A 22,628-nucleotide genomic window follows, 5' to 3' on the forward strand; every position below is an offset into this window, starting at 1 on the left:
TGCAACATAATTCTGTATGATTTCTCGGTGTGGAGTGGTATGAAACGAAGCTCCTGAATCCAAAACCCAATCATCAAGTGGACTGTCTACTGCAAGAAGTAATGCATCTTGTACCTCTTCTGTTACAGCATTAGCAGAATCATCTTCATTCTTCTTCTTAGGGCTTTTGCATTGCCTTTTAAAGTGACCTGTTTTCCCACAATTCCAGCATTGTACTTGTTGGCCTGATCTAGATTTGCTTCTGTTCCGATTAGAATTTCTGGAATTTGATCTACCCTGATTTGAATTTCTGTTATTACCTCTACCTCTTGTCTCAAGGTTTAGGGCAGAACCAGATCCTGAGGTTTCACCTGCATCTCTTCGGCGAATCTCCTCAGCCAGAATTAAATCTCGTATATCATTGTACTTGAGCTTTTCCTTTCCCGTAGAATTGCTTACTGCCATCCTCATTGCCTCCCAACTGTTTGGCAAAGAAGCCAAGACGATCAGAGCACGAATCTCATCATCAAAATCAATTTCTACAGACGACAATTGATTTGTGATTGTATTAAATTCATTCAGATGTTGTGCTACTGATGCATTCTCTGCCATCTTCAAATTAAACAATTTCTTCATCAGATGCACCTTATTGTTTGCGGACGGCTTTTCATACATACCGGACAAAGCCTTCATCAAATCTGCTGTGGTCTTCTCCTTAACAACATTATGTGCAACAGACCTAGACAGAGTTAACCTAATAACTCCTAGAACCTGTCTGTCAAGAAGCGCCCATTCCTCAGCCTTCATACTCTCAGGTTTTGTCCCCAAAAGAGGTAGATGCAATTTCCTCCCATAGAGATAATCTTCAATCTGCATCCTCCAATACGCAAAGTCTGTGCCATCAAACTTTTCTATTCCAGACGCCTTTCCTGCTTCCTCTGCCATTGCTCCCACTCAAACCTAACCCTAGGCTCTGATACCAGTTGTAGGGAATTAAACCGAATTCCCAACCCGTGAGAAACAAAATTAAAGAAAACACACGCCAAAGAAAAGATAATCACACGCACAAGACAGTATTTACGTGGTTCGGCAATTTGCCTACATCCACGGAGTTGCAGGGATATCACTATTATCAGGGAAGAATTCAGAGTACAACCTTGACGACTACAATATTTTTCCCTATATATATAACATGGTAACCCACCACACTAAAAAACCCTAATTACAAAAGGTGGTTCCACAATGGGCTAAATAGGCCCAACAGGCCTCAATAAATCTCCCATTAAAAAGCCATGCAATATTATTCGGGTCGGGTCGTCAAACCGGATCAAACAAAACTAGGCTCCACAAAGCCCAACAATAATCTGGTTCTCTTCTCAAGTACCTCCACGCAGCAATTAGTCAAAACCTTAAGATCCTCCCTTTCTTCCTTCCATGCCATCATATAGAGAGTCATTTTAATCTCCAAAGTCCTCAAGTCGTGTCTTTCATTATTTGGTAGCCCCTTTTCCCTAAAGTCTCAATGTTATTCGTCTCCAAAAAAAATGCTCACCAAAAGATGTCCTCTCCCATCTCAAATTCTCCAACATCCCTAAGTCTCCTCGAACTCCATGCAATAACATGATCCCCCCTAATGGATTTTAAATTCTTACCCCATGGCCTCCACGAATAGAGAGAGAAAAACAAAAACAGAAAATAGAAAACAAAGTGTAACCTAAGAAGTGCTAAGCAAGCAAACAAACTACTGAATCAGGTCCCTTTTTATGTTTTAATCAAATGGCCAAAAACAAATGAAAGAAACAATGGGCAAAAGCGTGATTCTTGTGCATCAAATTCAAAGATATCAAAATAAGAAGGAAGACCAAAAACAGAGAACACATGCAAACAACCAGTTTTAGCCAAACCTTCCTGTGACCCTTAATGTCCACACCAAATAACAAACAAAATCAAAAGATTAGCAAAAAATAAAAATAAAAAAATGAGAAGGAATGCATGGCAATCAAAATGAACTAGAAACTTACGACAACCATACTTGTAACAACTCCTCCGAAATCGTGTTGACTAGTCTTTAAGTAAGGTGCATCCCTTCTTCTAGTTGATAAAATAGCCAACCCTTCTTTTTTCTCCTTCAAACACCCTCTCCTTGATTTTTCTTTTTGTTTCCTTTTTCTTTTTCTTTATTTTTTTCTTTCTTTCTTCTTTCTTTCTCACAACTCTCTAATGTCTTTTTCCTAGCCCAATCTCTCCCTCTTTCTTAACGTTTTCTTTATCACCCACGTGTGTATTCTTGAAGAAATTTGATTCTTTTTTTTAAATTTGTACCCCCGCACTACTACAAAAGTAATTTATGGTGTCACTTTTAAAACAATGACACCATATGACTTAAAATTCATAAAGGTGACACATCATGTAAAAATTTTCAATTAGGATAGATGATATTAATTTTAAGTTTACAGTGTTAGTTTTTGAAATGTGACACCATATAAAATAAAAATTAAAATATTATAATTTAATGGGCCCACTTTGAGAATAATGATAGTATATAAAAAAACTCATTGTTTCCACATGCCCACAATCCAAAAAAAATCTCATTTCATAACCCTAACAATACTTTTCTTCTGTCTCTTCTCACACCCATAGTTACACACAACTGCTCTTCTCTACTTCGTGGACTCTTAGGTAACCCAGAATCTCTTAGATTTATCATTTTTTTTTATTAATACCAAAATCTTTATTAGCACAATTGATTTACATTCATTGATTTGATATATCTGTAATGTGGATTGTATAAATAGTTTTTTTTTTTTTATTGAATTGTAGGAAAGTAAAAATTAGGTTTAACATTTCACAATATCTTATGTTTCATTGTTAAGTTCATAAACCCCAAAATGAATGAAAATAAGATAAATGAATTATTTTTAAATATATTTCACACTCAGAATGAGGGATAAACATTTTACAGTATGAAATTTTCTTTTGATCTTACAAGAAATTTCCTTTAATGGGACTTTCTGTTTGTTTTTTAGGAATATTATAGCATATTGTGATGAGGATATGTATCGATGATATTTCAAAAATAATTTTATAGAAAATTATTCTCAATATTATCATCTCCCACAAAAGTAAAAATGAAATAGTTTCCATATAATATTGGAGTTGGTTTGGAATGTTGGAATTAACAATGAGAAATTAATTTTATTTTTATTTTTATTTATTAATGTAAATGAATTGATTTTAAAATTTTAAATAGGAATGATAATTTTTATAATTATAAAAATGATCAAATCTTATATTTTGATTTTTTTTCTTCTTCTTTTACATGGTATTATGGTTAATATCTCATCTTGTTCTATTCATATTTTTTATATTTTTAAAGTATGTTTTTTTTTTTTACCTTTTTTTATTGTTTTTATATGTGTTGAGCAAAATTTAGAGTAATTTGAGATTGATGATGAAATTTCCATTTCAAGGTTAGAAAATTTCTATAAAATCCTTTTATTATATAAATTTTCCTTCCATAAAACTTTTTTTTTTTAAGAAGATGTTTTATAATTTTCTTTTGATTTTCTATGAAATTTCCTTTAATCAAACTGTTTGTTTATTTTCTAAGAATATTATAGTATGTTGTGATGAAGATATTGGTTGATTATATTTGGAAAATAATTTTTGACAAAATTATTCTCAATATTGTCATCTCCCTCAAAAGGATTCTAAAAATATGTTTTATTTTTGTCTTCTTTTCTTGTTGTTTTTATATGCATTGATCAAACTTTGGAGTAATTTGAGATTGATGATGAAATTTTCCTTTCAAGGTTAGGAAATTTCCATAAAATTCATTTATTACAAAAAAATTTCCAATCCCTTCCATAAAACTCTTCCTCTTCTTCATTTTTCTTTTTTTCTTTTTTTTTTTTTTAAAAAAGATGTTTGATAATTTATTAATCTAAAGAATAATACCAGTAAAAAATTTAAAATATTGAATATCTTTTCCTTCGATGTTTTTAATTTTTTATTATTTTTATTTGAACATATTTTTCATATCCAATTTTTTTATTAATTATTTTAATTAGAAAAAATAAATATCAATTGGAGTTATGACTGAAAATCAATAATTTTTATGAAATGTTCTTTAATTCTTTTCCATACTAATTTTTCTCTTAACATTTTTTAAGAAAAATTTTATCATCAATCTCAAATTACTCCAAAATTTGGTAATTGCATATAAAAACAATAAGAAAATAAGGTAAAAATAAAATATACTTTTAGAATCCTTTTGCGGGAGATAACAATATTGAGAATAATTTTCTCAGAAATTACTTTTCAAATATGACCAACCAATATCTTCATCACAACATACTACAATATTCTTAGAAAAGAAACATAGAAAATAAACAAACAGTTTGATTAAAGGAAATTTCATAGAAAATCAAAAGAAAATTATAAAACATCTTCTTAAAAAGAAAAAAAAATGAAGAGTTTTATGGAAGGAATTGAAAACATTTATGTAATAAAAGGATTTTATAGACATTTTCTAACCTTGAAAGGGAAATTTTATTATCAATCTCAAATTACTTTAAATTTTGGTCAACATGTATAAAAACAATAAGGAAAGAAGGTAAAAACAAAAGACAAAAAACATATTTAAGAATAGAAAAAATATGAATAGAATAAGATAATATATTAACCATAATACCATGGAAAATAATTAAAAAAAAATCAAAATATAAGATTTGATCATTTTTATGATTATAAAAATTTTCATTCCTATATAAATTATAAAAAACAATTCATTTACATTAATAAATAAAAAAATAAAATTAATTTATCATTTTTAATTCCAACATTTCAAACCAACTCTAACATGATACGGAAACTATTTTATTTTTCCTTTTGTAAGAGATGACAATACCAAGAATAATTTTCTAAAAATTTATTTTTCAAATCACTGATACATATCCTCATCACAATATACTATAATATTTCTAGAAAACAAACAAAAAGTCTCATTAAAGGAAATTTCTTATAAGATCTAAAGAAAATTTGATATGGTAAAATGTTTATCCCTTATTCTAAGTATAAAGGATATTAAAAAAAATTATTCATGTATCTTATTTTCATTCATTTTGGGGTTTATGGATTTAACAATAAAACAGAAGATATGGTGGAATGTTAAATCTAATTTTTACTTTCCTACAACTCAATAAAAAAACATTATTTATACAATCCACATTACAGATATATCAAATAAATGAATATAAATCAATTGTGCTAATAAAGATTTTGATATTAATAAAAAAAAACAAAATGAAAATGATAGATCTAAGAGATTTTGGATTACCTAAAAATCCACAAAATAGAGAAGAGCAATTTTGTGTTAACTATAAGTACAAGAAGACATAAAAGAAAATTATTGTTAAAGTTATGGAACGAGATTTTTTTGGATTGTGGGTATATCGAAACAATGAGTTTTTTTATATCCTATAATTATTTTCAAAGTGGGCCCATTAAGTTATAATATTTAAAAAGAAATTATTTTATATAGTATCACTTTTCGAAAACTGACACTATAAACTTAAAATTAATAGCACCTATCTTAATTGAAAATTTTTATATGATGTCTCACCTTTATGGATTTTAAGTCATATGATATCATTATTTTAAAAGTGACACCATAAATAGTGATACAATACATTATTTTTGTAGTAGTGATGGTTGCAACACTGTATATACAATCATTCACATTCAGATTGATAAAGGGCTCTCTACCCATGCATGAGAACAAAAACATTCTTTTGGATGAGTCGTCCCACATTTGTAGCGAAAAAGAAAATATATTTCTGTGCCATCGTCATATGATCATCCCAACATTTTTTACGTCTTCTTTACCATCATAATCATCCATGAATCTCTTCCAGACCGGGTGCTGCTTCCACACCCTCTCAACCATGGCATCAATCGGCACATTCTTTGTCTCGGGCAACAGGAATAACACGAACAACCCCATGGCCACTATCCAAGCAGCAAAGAAGAAAAATATGAAGGCACGCATGTGGCACATCATCGACAAGAATGCCTGAGCAATGATGAAGGTGAAGAGCATGTTGGAGCTCACTGCACATGCAAACCCGGAAGTTCTTATCTCCAGAGGAAAAGTTTCGCTGGGTATCAACCAACCAAGAGGACCCCATGACCATGCAAAGGACATAACAAACAAACACACTAGCACCACCACAAGCCCTGCTAGTCCTTCGTCCAGAGAGTTCGAACCTTTCAAGTGAACTAGTAGGATTGCTCCAATTGCAGTCTGCATCATATAGCATTGCAAATGATCCACGGTCAATACCAATATGTGAACAGGCTACTTGGAAAACTTAAGAAAAAGCAGGGTTATGCCAATTCAATACATCACCTGGCTTATGAACATCTGGACGCAAGCTTGGAGAAGCAGTTTCCTTCTCCCGACCCTGTCAACACCATAGATCGAGACCAACGTGCTGAAAACATTCACAAGTCCGGTGATGACAGAGGACAACAAAGATGCGTCATTCTTAAACCCGACGGTCTGAAACAAAACCGGTGCATAAAACATGATAGCATTGATCCCCGTAAACTGCTGAAACACTTGCATCATAACGCCAATGATTAGTGGGGGCATGCTAGAGCGCTTCATGAGTCTCTTGAATGGATCCTTGACCTCTCGTGCTGCCTCGCAAGCCATTTTAATCTGTTCAAACTCCGCATCAACATCTTCTACTCCCCTTATCTTCTTAAGCGTCGATAGCCCTTGAGATTCTTGATTACGCTCGACCAGGCTCGCCGGTGTTTCAATGATGACCACAGAGCCTACAAATAGGAAGGCAGCCGGAAGGGATGCAAGGCCTAAAGACAGTCTCCATCCCCATGGATGAATCTTGGACGCGCCATAGTTTACCAAATTTGCGAACAAAATCCCTATTGTAATGAAGAGTTGGAAGAGAATGTTTACAGCTCCTCGATGCTGGACTGGTGCAATCTCCGACAAAAATAGAGGAACAGCCTACAAAATTTTCAAGATGTTATTGGAATTAGTTATAATTAGCAGTCCACGCTGGTGTTTCATACCTTCAAAGCAATGCCTAGCATTTGATGACCGAAAATCTCGACGATGTGAATCCAACAAAAAAACGGTTTGTAATTTCGATTTAAAAGTTACGACAATTTAAAGCATCAGTGCGCGAAAATTGATGATTTTAATACGAAAAGGAGAAGGATGATGATAAAAACTGTTGTAACTGGTGCAACATTAATACCTCATTGCCAAAGCCCACCCCAACACCTAGAAGAACCCTGGCAAGGATGATCATCCAAATTCGTTGAGCGGCCGCGCTCAAGAGACTGCCACACAAGAAAAAGGCAGATGCCACGAAAATCGTGGGCTTTCGACCCAATTTGGAGCACATCTTTGAGGCAGCAAAGCTGGAAACGAGAGCAGCGAGATAGAGTGAAGATGTGAAAAGCTGAAGGTATTGATTGTCATACTTGCAGTAGTTGTCTTCCTTCGCACGAAGCTTTCTTTGATAAACGGCCGGAAAGAACTTGATGAGGAAGTCATCCATGGCCGTCACTCCACCTGCCACACCCATGACAACAATGATTTAAACGTAAGCTGCTGGATTACATCTTCAATGCTTTAAAAATCGCTACTGTGATCCAGTGGTTTGAACTACTAATTCATTGTAGGATCATGCTGACAAATTGAAAAAAGTCCAAGGATTGGAATTGAATTATACCATCATCTTCAAAGGCACGCTTTAGATTACCAAGAGAAAGCTCATAAAAATAAAATAAAATCGGAATAATGAATGACTTAACACATGCAAGCATTTTGCACCTGAAATTCCGATGTCGTAGCCGAACATCAGACCTCCACAGGCCGCTAGAACCCAACAAACTACCACATAAACGGTGATTTTCGATTCAAAGCTACCAACCTTTTCGATCTTTGTCATCTTTGCCTTTTTCAATAATAAACTCAATCACACCACATAAAAGGAAAAACCAAAAGACACGAAGTTCAACTCACGGTAAAGAGATACAAAGAGAGTGGGAAAATTGAATGAGCGAGATTACAAATCCAGAAGTGTGAATTTTATAGTCAAGCATTTCACTAATTTGAGATTTTTCTAAAATTGTTAAAAGACACTCTGGATAAATTAGACAGGTAATGCTGACACGAAAGTTGTGAGTTGGGACCAGAGGGTATTTTGAAGATCTTTATGTGGCAAAATAAAAGTTACAAAGTAGTTTTTCTTTAAATAGGTTGTTGGCGATTTAATTAAGGAGTGTGGAAAATATTAGGTTGGATGGGTTGATGCTTTAATTTTAAGTCCCCTTATTTTACTTCAAGAAATTTCCCCTCTACAACCAAAATCCTACACATCTTTCAATCAATAAAGTAAAAAAAAAAAATTAGAGAAACATCCTTTCTAAATTTAGACATTCAAAACTCCAAATCTCTTGTTTTTGGTCACTTAGATTTTTATGTTAGGCAATAATTGATTTATAAATGTCTCAAATGTTTATCCACATTTCTTTCAGACCAAAATATATACCCATATTTCATAAATTAACATCAACCTTATCCAATACCATTTACCTTCACATCTTCTACAAAACCATTCAATGACATTACTTGCAATTTCTAAGATTAGTTCTAATTTCCCACTTGTAAAAACCATAATTGAAATTATTGAAAAGGCTTTTTAAGAAAATGAGGACCATTGACTCCTTTTTATCCACTGTATTCATCTTCCAATAATCAATTTTCATTTCCAAACTATGTATGTGCCTTCAACTCTTCTTCAAAATCTGTGCCAGTGTAATTGTGGAGCAGCATTTTCTATGAGCATCCCCACTAGATTGATGAGACCTGCTTATGATTAAGGTTAAAAATTTTATTTTTGTTAAAACTTGAAGTCGCCACTTACTTTTATTTATTTTTAAAAAGGAAATCAAGTAAGAAAAAAACCCCTAAAATGACCCTTGATTTTTGGAAAACTTGTCTACAAAAAACCCACGTCTTGGTCTGAGGATGAGGTTATCTGTTAAGAAGGTACCTTTAAAGAGGTAGCACCTTTGTATGCCCTAAGGAGGTCTCTACTAACTTAGTTTGGGGAAATCAGGCAATTAGTAAGTTGATCATAGATACTTAGATGGGCTGAGGTGATTTCAAAATTCTACTATTACTATCATGTCAAACAAGAATTCAAAGCACAATCATAAAGAAATGATAGTATGAGTACCTGAACCGTAACTTAAGCGCTATCACAAGACATCAATGGTTAGTTAAAAAAATAAGACACGGAACTTGTATTTTACCCTAGTCTCTTAATCATAAATGGCAAGTGAAACAAGCAATATAAAAAAAAAAAAAAAAAGATATGCTAAACATGTTGACAATTACATTCAAAGTAATACATAATGATTAAGCGCTATCACAAGACATCAATGGTTAGTTAAAAAAATAAGACACGGAACTTGTATTTTACCCTAATCTCTTAATCATAAATGGCAAGTGAAACAAGCAATAATAAAAAAAAAAAGATATGCTAAACATGTTGACAATTACATTCAAAGTAATACATAATGATCATACATAAAGCAAAACATAATTTATGGAATTAAGATGTGAAGGGAAGAAGCATACCTGAATAACATTGATAACTTACAATGCCCTTCCATAAGACATGGGGGGTTAGATAAAAATTATAGTAATAAATAATAAAAGAAATAAATCCTAGCATGTTTGGTGTCCAAATAGCATAGCAAAAATTATCAGAGTACATAGAATCATTAATTATCACATACATCTTCTATATAATTTCTAAAAAAAATTAATGATTACGATTACAACACCTAGCAAAAGTGGCAGCAAAGATGAGTTTTGAAAAGATTTTTTTATGTTGGGGTTCCATCAAGTTCCCATTCAATATCCATAAGTTTAACCTGGGTATTCTCATTAGCTTGGGAGCACAAGTTCAAACATATGTTAAGAAGAAAAAAAAAAGTTTTTGGAAAACCAAGAAAAAATAGTGCAACTTGGATAAAACTGAGTTGCATATTTTTAAAAGAAAGTGAGATTTTTGCCCTAAAAACCTAGAATGGATTTCTTTAAAATATTTTAAATGATCTGAATTCCTTTGAAAAATGATTTTAGGAAAGCAAAATGAACCATGTGAATCAATAATTCCAAAACATTGATACAAAATAGACATTTTTTTTATTTATAACTTCAAAGAGTTTTGAGAACAAGAGAAAATAAACTTGGATCACCTTTTTTGCTACCTTTCATTTGGAATCAAGGAGCCTTATTGGTGATGGAAGGAAATTCATTTTACAAAAAAAAAAAAAAAAAAAAAGATTTTTACTCAATCCAAAAAAACCAATTAGATAATTTTAAAATGATTACAACTCAAACAAATATTCTATTTGAATTATTGAATCAAAAAATTTTAAAACAAATAAATAAGATTCGATTCAAAACTATTATTATTATTATTTTAATTCAAACTACAAATTAAATATCAAGGGATCAATCAAAATACTAACCAAAATTCCAAAAGCAAGTAAATTAAGATAGGATCTAATAAAAAATTAATGAGCTCAACACATAAACTTAGTATCATGGAATCTATCATTAGATTAATTTACCAAAACCCAAAAAGCTGTAAACTGAAATATGATAAATAGCGAATTAAAATTAACAAACCTAGAACATGAAAGTAATAACTCGAGATCATCTAAAACTAATCAATTAAAATTCTAGAAAACATGCAAACCAAATACAATGGATCCAAAACTAGATGAACTTAGAACATGAAAATAATGACATGAGGTTAAAAACACTAATAAAAAAAATTAAATAAATAAATAAATAAAAACTGACTAAATATGATGAATCAAAACTAAAATTAATAAGCTTAAAAAAATGAATATAATAGCACGAGTTCACTCAAACTAGTAAACTCTGAAAAAAAATATGATCTAAAATTGGACCAATTAAAAATCAAAGTTAACAAACTCAAGATATGGACAAAAAGACATGGAATCAATGATAATGACATGGAATCAAATAAATTCCTAAAGCCACACATAAGTCAAATAGGATGAATCTAAAAACTAAAATTAAAAATTAACGACTTTTGAAACTCACCTCAATTTTTTTTTTTAAATTGATGTCGTCTTCACGTTGCCAAACTCAAGCCATGTGCATTGATTAACTCACTTTAAATTTCAACAACTAGATTACACACATACAACCACTTTTCCTCTTGAATTATAAATAACTTTCAGCCATGGAATCACCCACACATGCGACCATAATTCCACTTGAACCAAACTGGATTTTTACCCATGGAATCATGGACGCATGCATGCAGCCATAATCCACTTGTAGTCTCAATTCATGGCTGCATTTCCATTGATTTTGCAATAAAAAATTCAGCCACCAGAGAACCATTGGAAGGTGGCAAAGATAAAACATTGGAAATGACGGATATATCGGTACTTTGATTTTACGGATATATTGGATATATCGGCGGATATTTTGGAAAAAAAATATCGATAAACGTAAAACTGATCAAAATTTATAAAAGTATAAGAAAAACTTCATAAAAATGTAATTAGAAGTATAATAGATATTTTAAAGTTGTTTTATTAAAGAATCAGATATATGTATAATATGATTTATTATATTTGATAATAGTATCGTATGCATCGATAAAATATGAATTTATAAGTGTACATTTATTATTAAATTACATCAAATATTATTTCATAATAATATTATGATGTTTGATTATATTATGTCTAATTTTAAAATATATATTAATATTAAAATTATGATCCACTTAATTCAATTATATTAAATGATATAAAATAAATTATGACATATGTACAATTTTTTTAATATTGGATTAATTTATTAATGATATTTAAAACTCTATTAAGAAAATTATTATGATAATTTTTATATTTTGGTAATCAATTAAAAGAAATTTTGGTATTTAATTATAAAATAATTATAATTAATTTGCTCTCTAAAATATTCTTTTAAAATTTTCTTTATATGATGACTTTGAATATATATTTTTAGTGCATTATATTTAATAAGGGTCAAACTTGCCCTGGTGGTAAGAAGGGTTGAACCCCAAACCTTTTGTTTGGGGTTTTGGAGGGAGCACTATAGCTTACTGCAGCAGAGCATAGTAGCATGTTAACCATCCAATATATTGTGAAAAATCGACGATTTATCACCATATCGCCAATATATTAGGAAATATCGCTGATTTTTGGCGATTTCTCCTAAAATTTCGCCAGAATGATATTTCTCCACCAAATATCGTTTCCATACCCTCCGATACACGAAATTTCGGCGACATATCGCTAATATATCACTATATTTTCTTCCATGGATGGCAGTCACTTTCATCCATTAAACTTCCCTTATTGTATCCACTTTAAACAATTACAAGAATTCTCCATTATGCAACCACAACTTCCTTAATTTTCAGCCATAAAAATCTTCATTTATGGAGCCGCAATTTCCCCTTAATTTTCCACTAAAATTCTGCCTCCAAGAATCCACTAACAACGATAAAAAAATTCAGCAAGCACAATTGGAAGAATCGAACTCCCCTTTCAATGAATAAAAAAAAATTTATTTTCTCCATCCATAGCCATGCCTCCATCATGAAATTCCTTACTTGTAGCCAATAAAATTCAGCAATCTTTAAGCTCCATTCTCCATAAATTTTCAGCCACAAAAGTTCCATATTGCATTCACTTTATTCAATCATATATCCTCCATATGATGCAACCACCGTATTTGAATTGTTAATGCCACAAATTCATCTCATCTCCATGGCCACAAGCTTGCATTTAAATTAAACCTTTCAAGCCCCATTAACAACCTGCAATTCAATTATGAGTTTTCTTCTTCATTAAGCTCTCCACTAAGTGGAAAAATTGGCTACTAATGGTGTGCGCTGGAAGTTTCTAACAATAATCTGATGCTCTTTTCAAGTACTTCCATGTAGCCATAAGTCAAAACCTTAAGATCCTCCATTTCTTCCTTCCATGCCATCATCTAGAGAGCCATCTTAATCTCCAAAGTCCTCAAGTCGTGTCTTTCATTATTTGGTAGCCCTTTTTCCCTAAAGTCTCAATGTTATTCGTCTCCAAAAAAACGCTCACCAAAAGATGTCCTCTCCCATCTCAAATTCTCCAGCATCCCTAAGTCTCCTCGAACTCCATGTAATAACGTGATCCCCCTAATGGATTTTAAATTCTGACCCCATGGCCTCCACGAACAGAGAGAGAAAAACAAAAACAGAAAACATAGTATAACCCAAGAAGGGCTAAGCAAGCAAACAAACTACTGAATGAGGTCCCTTTTTATGTTTTAATCAAATGGACAGAAACAAGTGAAAGAAACAGTGGGCAGAAGCGTGATTCTTGTGCATCAAGTTCAAAGATATCAAAATAAGAAAAAGGAAAACCAAAAACAGAGCAAACATGCAAACAACCAATTTTAGCGAAACCTTCCTATGACTCTTAATGTCCACACCAAATAACAAACGACATCAAAAGATCAGCAAAAAAAAAAAAAAAACAAAGGAATGCATGGTAATCAAAATGAACTAGAAACTTACGACAACCATACTTGTAACAACTCCTCCGAAATCGTGTTGACTAGGCTTTAAGTAAGTTGCATCCCTTCCTCTATCTGATAAAATAACTAACCCTTCTTTTTTCTCCTTCAAACGCCCTCTCCTTGATTTTTCTTTCTATTTCCTTTTTTTTTCTTTCTTCTCTCTTTCTCACAACTCTCTAATGCCATTTTTCCTAGCCCAAATCTTAACATCTTCTCTATCACCCACCCATGTGTGTGTGTTCTTGAAGAAATCTAATTCTCCACACCCACCCCCCTTTTCCCAATCTTGGTGAGTGCCTTTTTTTATTATTTTCAATGGTGTATGTTGGTGCCTTCATCCAGAAATCTCATCCTTCATTTAAAAAATAGCCCTTCCCTATGGTTTTTCCAAAATTCCATCTTTTCCCATGAAGCAATCCTTTGAAACTCCCCAGTCTCTCCTCTTTTCCAATCATTACTCTTGTTTTCTGTTTCGACACCTTTTCAAATTATGCATGCATCATGCTTAGTTGACTGTACATATTTAAAGGGGACAACATGCACTCAAGTGGCCATGCATGGCCGTGCAATAAGTGGGGCCTAGCCGAGGCGTTTCTCTAATATCGACAATATTGCACTTCGATTGTGTCATACTAGTAGCTAGCCAAGGACGTTTTTCTCCAAAGTGGTAGTCCCCAATTTCCAATATATATAGTACTCAAGTCCCATGCAAAATAAAATAAGGTCGAAAGTAGGTATAATGCAAATTAAAACTAAACATCAAAATTATGCAACAAATAATAAAAACTAAATAAATAAATAAGTAAATAATAATAAATAAATAAATAGATAAAACAAATATAAAAATAAATATCACGTTTTGCATTCCGATGAATTTAGGATGTTAAATAAGCTCAATGGATTGTAATAAAAGTAAAAACCTACACTAAAAAAATTTAAGTGAGATCTAAACTAAGCTCAAAAGGCAACCATAAGATGATTACGTGTCAAGAGAAAAGTACAGGAAGGCACCTAATGTCACATATGATAAATAACAAAATGGAGGGTCTACAGTAGGGTTTTTACCCATAAATTCCTAAGATTTAATATAATTTCCCACATTTTCATGAATAATAATTGTGAGGTAATCAAAATATTACTAAAGGTCTCGAAGAGCTTAATATGAGTGCTAAGGAATTATGAGCAAACGATATGGATGTACGCTCTTTCCAGGTCATATAACATAGTTAGCTCCTTTCAAACAATGGGAATTAAAAACTAGGGAAGAGGACGAAAAAAAAAATTAGGAAGGGACAAAAATTCCTTCTTGGGTTTATGGTGGAAGGTATGAAGGACTATTAAATAGAATGAAAACTATCTAAAAATGCTTACATTTCAAATATCTTGTTCTCGAAATAGAAGACGGAATTAGAGCAGAAAAATTAAAGAAGCTTGTGAGAAAAAACAAAAAAACATGTATTTAGATCACACTTTTTCTTTTTTGGATTTAATTCACTTTTTCCTTTACTTCCACCCTTCTTTCTCTCTCTTCTTTCTCTTGTACTTTCCCTCAGCAACATTTTTCTTCTTCCTTCTCCAACTCCTTTAATATTCCTATTCTAGTATTTTTCTTTCATGCAAACATTTGTAAAATCTAATTTAAAAGCGCTTCGGAATTAGGAACACAAAAAGTTTTGCCTTTTTGTTTTCCTTTCTATTTTAATTTTGGGCCAAAGGGTTTGACATTATTTTTCAATTTCTCTTGATTATTTTAGAATGTCCAATAGAAGATTGAAAATTAGGAGGTGAAGTTGAGTAATGTTCTTCATGTCATTTACTTGTCATAACAAAACACATTATTGCTAAGAGGGATGCTGTTATGGTTAATGGATTTTAACTCAAGCCGATGGCTTGAGCAACTCCACAAATTATTCCAAGTGCATGAAGATTTGCATCTCCTCTTGTTACGGCACACAAGTTTTTATCTTTTCTTCTTCAAAAAGAGGCCAAATATAGTGGCACAAGTCAGATCCCATCATCATATGATCATCCCAACATTTTTTACGCCTTCTTTACCATCATAATCATCCATGAATCTCTTCCAGACCGGGTGCTGCTTCCACACCCTCTCAACCATGGCATCAATCGGCACATTCTTTGTCTCGGGCAACAGGAATAACACGAACAACCCCATGGCCACTATCCAAGCAGCAAAGAAGAAAAATATGAAGGCACGCATGTGGCACATCATCGACAAGAATGCCTGAGCAATGATGAAGGTGAAGAGCATGTTGGAGCTCACTGCACATGCAAACCCGGAAGTTCTTATCTCCAGAGGAAAAGTTTCGCTGGGTATCAACCAACCAAGAGGACCCCATGACCATGCAAAGGACATAACAAACAAACACACTAGCACCACCAAAAGCCCTGCTAGTCCTTCGTCCAGAGAGTTCGAACCTTTCAAATGAACAAGTAGGATTGCTCCAATTGCAGTCTGCATCATATAGCATTGCAAATGATCCACGGTCAATACCAATATGTGAACAGGCTACTTGGAAAACTTAAGAAAAAGCAGCGTTATGCCAATTCAATACATCACCTGGCTTATGAACATCTGGACGCAAGCTTGGAGAAGCAGTTTCCTCCTCCCGACCCTGTCAACACCATAGATCGAGACCAACGTGCTGAAAACATTCACAAGTCCGGTGATGACAGAGGACAACAAAGATGCGTCATTCTTAAACCCGACGGTCTGAAACAAAACCGGTGCATAAAACATGATAGCATTGATCCCCGTAAACTGCTGAAACACTTGCATCATAACGCCAATGATTAGTGGGGGCATGCTAGAGCGCTTCATGAGTCTCTTGAATGGATCCTTGACCTCTCGTGCTGCCTCGCAAGCCATTTTAATCTGTTCAAACTCCGCATCAACATCTTCTACTCCCCTTATCTTCTTAAGCGTCGATAGCCCTTGAGATTCTTGATTACGCTCGACCAGGCTCGCCGGTGTTTCAATGATGACCACAGAGCCTACAAATAGGAAGGCAGCCGGAAGGGATGCAAGGCCTAAAGACAGTCTCCATCCCCATGGATGAATCTTGGACGCGCCATAGTTTACCAAATTTGCGAACAAATCCCTATTGTAATGAAGAGTTGGAAGAGAATGTTTACAGCTCCTCGATGCTGGACTGGTGCAATCTCCGACAAAAATAGAGGAACAGCCTACAAAATTTTCAAGATGTTGATGTAATTAGTTATAATTAGCAGTCCACGCTGGTGTTTCATACCTTCAAAGCAATGCCTAGCATTTGATGATCGAAAATCTCGACGATGTGAATCCAACAAAAAAACGGTTTGTAATTTCGATTTAAAAGTTACGACAATTTAAAGCATCAGTGCGCGAAAAATTGATGATTTTAATACGAAAAGGAGAAGGATGATGATAAAAACTGTTGTAACTGGTGCAACATTAATACCTCATTGCCAAAGCCCACCCCAACACCTAGAAGAACCCTGACAAGGATGATCATCCAAATTCGTTGAGCGGCCGCGCTCAAGAGACTGCCACACAAGAAAAAGGCAGATGCCACGAAAATCGTGGGCTTTCGACCCAATTTGGAGCACATCTTTGAGGCAGCAAAGCTGGAAACGAGAGCAGCGAGATAGAGTGAAGATGTGAAAAGCTGAAGGTATTGATTGTCATACTTGCAGTAGTTGTCTTCCTTCGCACGAAGCTTTCTTTGATAAACGGCCGGAAAGAACTTGATGAGGAAGTCATCCATGGCCGTCACTCCACCTGCCACACCCATGACAACAATGATTTAAACGTAAGCTGCTGGATTACATCTTCAATGCTTTAAAAATCGCTACTGTGATCCAGTGGTTTGAACTACTAATTCATTGTAGGATCATGCTGACAAATTGAAAAACGTCCAAGGATTGGAATTGAATTATACCATCATCTTCAAAGGCACGCTTTAGATTACCAAGAGAAAGCTCATAAAAATAAAATAAAATCGGAATAATGAATGACTTAACACATGCAACCATTTTGCACCTGAAATTCCGATGTCGTAGCCGAACATCATACCTCCACAGGCCGCTAGAACCCAACAAACTACCACATAAACGGTGATTTTCGATTCAAAGCTACCAACCTTTTTTATCTTTGTCATCTTTGCCTTTTTCAATAATAAACTCAATCACACCACATAAAAGGAAAAACCAAAAGACACGAAGTTCAACTCACGGTAAAGAGATACAAAGAGAGTGGGAAAATTGAATGAGCGAGATTACAAATCCAGAAGTGTGAATTTTATAGTCAATCATTTCACTAATTTGAGATTTTTCTAAAATTGTTAAAAGACTCTCTGGATAAATTAGACAGGTAATGCTGACACGAAAGTTGTGAGTTGGGACCAGAGGGGATTTTGAAGATCTTTATGTGGCAAAATAAAGTTACAAAGTAGTTTTTCTTTAAATAGGTTGTTGGCGATTTAATTAAGGAGTGTGGAAAATATTAGGTTGGATGGGTTGATGCTTTAATTTTAAGTCCCCTTATTTTACTTCAAGAAATTTCCCCTCTACAACCAAAATCCTACACATCTTACAATCAATAAGGTAAAAAAAAAAAAAAATTAGGGAAACATCCTTTCTAAATTTAGACATTCAAAACTCCAAATCTCTTGTTTTTTGTCACTTAGATTTTTATGTTGGGCAATAACTGATATATAAATGTCTCAAATGTTTATCCACATTTCTTTCAGACCAAAATATATACCTATGTTTCATAAATTAACATCAACCTTATCCAATACCATTTACCTTCACATCTTCTACAACCATTCAATGACATTACTTGCAATTTCTAAGATTAGTTCTAATTTCCCACTCGTAAAAACCATAATTGAAATTATTGAAAAGGCTTTTCAAGAAAACGAGGACCATTGACTCCTTTTTATCCATTGTATTCATCTTCCAATAATCAATTTTCATTTCCAAACTATGTGTGTGCCTTCAACTCTTCTTCAAAATCCGTGCCAGTGTAATTGTGGAGCCGCATTTTCTATGAGCGTCCCCACTAGACTGGCGAGACCTGCTTATGATTAAGGTTAAAAAATTTAATTTTGTAAAAACTTGAAGTCGCCACTTACTTTTATTTATTTTTAAAAAGAAAATCAAGTATGAAAAACCCCCTAAAATGACCCCTGATTTTTGGAAAACTTCTCTACAAAAAAACCCACGTCTTGGTTTGAGGATCAGGTTACTTATTAGGAAGGTGCCTCCAAAGAGATAGCACCTCTGTAAGCCTTAACGAGGTCTCTACTAGCTTAGTTTGGGGAAATCTGGCAATTAGTAAGTTGATCATGGATACTTAGATGAGCTAAGGTGATTTCAAAATTCTACTATTACTATCATGTCAAACAAGAATTCAAAGCACAATCATAAAGAAATGATAGTATGAGTACTCGAACCGCAACTTAAGCGCTATCAAAAGACATCAATGGTTAGTTAAAAAAATAAGACACGGAACTTGTATTTTACCCTAGTCTCTTAATCATACCTGGCAAGTGAAACAAGCAATAAAAAAAATATATGCAAAACATGTTGACAATTACTTTCAAAGTAATACATAATGATCATACATAAAGCAAAACATAATTTATGGAATTAAGATGTGAAGGTAAGAAGCGTACCTGAATAACATTGATAACTTACAATGCGCTTCCATAAGACATGGAAGATTAGATAAAAATTATAGTAATAAATAATAAAAGAAATAAATCCTAGCATGCTTAGCGTCTAAATAACATAGCAAAAATTATCAAAGTACATAGAATCATCAATTATCACATATATCTTGTATATAATTTGTAGAAAAAATTAATGGTTATGATTACAACAAATAGCAAAAGTGACAGCAAAGATGAGTTTTGAAAACATTCTTTTATGTTAGGGTTTCATCAAGTCCCCATTCAATATCCATAAGTTTAACTTCTCTATTCTCATTAGCTTGGGACCACAAGTTCAAACACATGTTAAGAAAAAAAAAATTGGAAAACCAAGAAAAAAGAGTACAACTTGGATAAACTAAGTTGCATATTTTTAAAAGAAAGTTAGATCTTGGTCCTAAAAACCTAGAATGGATTTCTTTAAAAGATTTTAAATGATCTAAATTCCTTTGAAAAATGATTTTAGGAAAGCAAAAGGAACCATGTGAATCAATAAATCCAAAACATTGATACAAAATAGACATTTTTTATTTATAACTTCAAATAGTTTTGAGAACAAGAGAAAATCAACTTGGATCATCTTTTTTGCTACCTTTCATTTGGAATCAAGGAGCCTCATTGATGATGGAAGGAAATTTATTTTTATTAAAAGAAAAAATGATTTTTACTCAATCCAAAAAAACCAATTAGATAATTTTAAAAGGATTACAACTCAAACAAATATTCTATTTGAATTACTGAATAAAAAAATGTTAAAACAAATAAATAAGATTCGATTCAAAACAATTATTTTTTTAACTCAAACTACAAATTAAATATCATGGGATCAATCAAAATAATAACCAAAATTCCAAAAGCAAGTAAACTAGATAGGATCTAATAAAAAATTACTGAGCTCAAACATGTAAACTTGGTATCATGGGATCTATTAGATTAATTTACCAAAACCCAAAAAAATGTAAACTGAAATATGATAAATGGTGAATTAAAGTTAACAAGCCTAGAACATGAAAGTAATAACATGAGATCATCTAAACTAATCAATTAAAATTCAAGAAAACATGCAAACTAAATACGATGGATCCAAAACCAAACAAACTTAGAACATGAAAATAATGACGTGAGATTAACAAAACTAATCAACAAAATTTAAAAAAAAAAAACACAGACTAAATATGATGAATCAAAACTAAAGTGAATAAGCTTTAAAAAAATATGAATATGATAACACGAGTTCACTCAAACTAGTAAACTCTAGAAAAAAATTATGATCTAAAATTGGACCAATTTAAAATCAAAGTTATCAAACTCAAGATATGGACAAAATGACATGGAATCAATGATAATGACATGGAATCAAATAAATTCCTAAAGCCACACATAAGTCAAATAGGATGAATCTAAAAACTAAAATTTAAAATTAACATCTTTTGAAACTTACCTCAAATTTTTTTGATATTGTTGTTGTCTTCACGTTGCCAAACTCAACCCATGTGCATTGATTAACTCACTTTAAATTTCAGCAACTAGATTACACACATATATAACCACTTTTCCCCTTGAATTATAAATAACTTTCAGCCATGGAATCACGCCCACATGCGGCCACAATTCCACTTGAACCACACAGAATTTTCAGCCATGGAATCATGGACGCATGCATGCAGCCATAATCCACTTGTAGTCTCAATTCATGGCTGCATTTCCATTGATTTTGCAATAAAAAATTCAGCCACCAGAGAACCATTGGATGGCGGCAACTTTCATCCGTTAAACTTCCCATATTATATCCACTTTAAACAATTACAAGAATTCTCCATTATGCAACCACAACTTCCTTAATTTTCATCCACAAGAATCTTCATTTATGGAGCCACAATTTCCCCTTAATTTTCCACCGAAATTCTGCCTCCAAGAATCCACTAAGAACGATAAAAAAAATTCAGCAAGCACAATTGGAAGAATCGAACTCAACTTTCAGCGAATAAAGAAAATATATATATTTTCTCCATCCATAGTCGTGCCTCCATCAGGAAATTCCATACTTATAGCCAATAAAATTCAGCAATCTATAAGCTTCATTCTCCATAAATTTTCAGCCACAAAAGTTCCATATTGCATTCACTTTATTCAATCATATATCCTCCATGATGCAGCCACCATATTTGAATTGTTAATGCCACAAATTCATCTCATCTCCATGGCCAAAAACTTGCATTTAAATTAAACCTTTCGAGCCCCCATTAACAACCTACAATTCAACCATGAGTTTTCTTCTTCATTAAGCTCTCCACTAAGTGGAAAAAGTGGCTACTAATGGTGTGTGCTAGAAGTTTCTAACAATAATCTGGTGCTCTTCTCAAGTACCTCCATGTAGCCATAAGTCAAAACCTTAAGATCCTCCCTTTCTTCCTTCCATGCCATCATCTAGAGAGTCATCTTAATCTCCAAAGTCCTCAAGTTTGTCTTTCATTATTTGGTAGCCCCTTTTCCCTAAAGTCTCAATGTTATTCGTCTCCAAAAAAATGCTCACCAAAAGATGTCCTCTCCCATCTCAAATTCTCCAACATCCCTAAGTCTCCTCAAACTCCATGCAATAACGTGATCCCCCCTAATGGATTTTAAATTCTGACCCCATGGCCTCCACGAATAGAGAGAGAAAAAAAAACAGAAAACATAGTATAACCCAAGAAGTGCTAAGCAAGCAAACAAACTACTAAATCAGGTCTCTTTTATGTTTTAATCAAATGGCCAGAAACAAGTGAAAGAAACAATCGGCAAAAGAGTGATTCTTGCGCATCAAGTTCAAAGATATCAAAATAAGAAAAAGAAAAACCAAAAACAAAGCAAACATGCAAACAACAAGTTTTAGCGAAACCTTCTTGTGACCCTTAATGTCCACACCAAATAACAAACAGAATAAAAAGATTAGCAAAAAGAGAGAGAGAGAGAGAGAAGGAATGCATGGTAATCAAAATGAACTAGAAACTTACGACAACCATACTTGTAACAACTCCTCCGAAATCGTGTTGACTAGTCTTTAAGTAAGGTGCATCCCTTCTTCTAGTTGATAAAATAGCCAACCCTTCTTTTTTCTCCTTCAAACACCCTCTCCTTGATTTTTCTTTTTGTTTCCTTTTTCTTTTTCTTTATTTTTTTCTTTCTTTCTTCTTTCTTTCTCACAACTCTCTAATGTCTTTTTTCCTAGCCCAATCACTCCCTCCTTCTTAACGTCGTGGGTG

At 33.0% G+C, this 22,628-nt stretch overlaps 1 protein-coding gene and 1 pseudogene across 1 annotated transcript; both read right to left on the reverse strand.

Moving 5' to 3' along the window:
- Positions 1-5,827: 5,827 nt before the first annotated feature.
- On the reverse strand, positions 5,828-7,967 carry LOC117929332 (sugar transport protein 8-like). Its single transcript, XM_034849622.1, has 4 exons — positions 7,850-7,967; positions 7,269-7,588; positions 6,389-7,015; positions 5,828-6,283 (listed from the first exon to the last, which is right to left on the reverse strand). The coding sequence occupies exons 1-4, from the start codon at positions 7,965-7,967 to the stop codon at positions 5,828-5,830; spliced, it is 1,521 nt and encodes a 506-aa protein (XP_034705513.1).
- A 7,722-nt stretch (positions 7,968-15,689) lies between these two features.
- LOC117929336 lies at positions 15,690-17,829 on the reverse strand (annotated as a pseudogene).
- Between the last annotated feature and the right edge of the window lie 4,799 nt (positions 17,830-22,628).

The sequence above is a fragment of the Vitis riparia genome, chromosome 13 (genome assembly GCF_004353265.1).
Source record: "Vitis riparia cultivar Riparia Gloire de Montpellier isolate 1030 chromosome 13, EGFV_Vit.rip_1.0, whole genome shotgun sequence".
Lineage (NCBI taxonomy): Eukaryota > Viridiplantae > Streptophyta > Magnoliopsida > Vitales > Vitaceae > Vitis > Vitis riparia.

What these genes read in the sequence shown, in the direction of transcription:
- LOC117929332 (XM_034849622.1), bottom strand. Translation starts at nt 7,967, where the DNA reads ATGACAAAGATCGAAAAGGTTGGTAGCTTTGAATCGAAAATCACCGTT. An exon ending in CTACGACATCGGAATTTCAG is followed by an intron (nt 7,589 to 7,849) that starts GTGCAAAATGCT and finishes TGGGTGTGGCAG; the next exon opens with GTGGAGTGACGGCCATGGAT. An exon ending in GGGTGGGCTTTGGCAATGAG is followed by an intron (nt 7,016 to 7,268) that starts GTATTAATGTTG and finishes AAAATTTTGTAG; the next exon opens with GCTGTTCCTCTATTTTTGTC.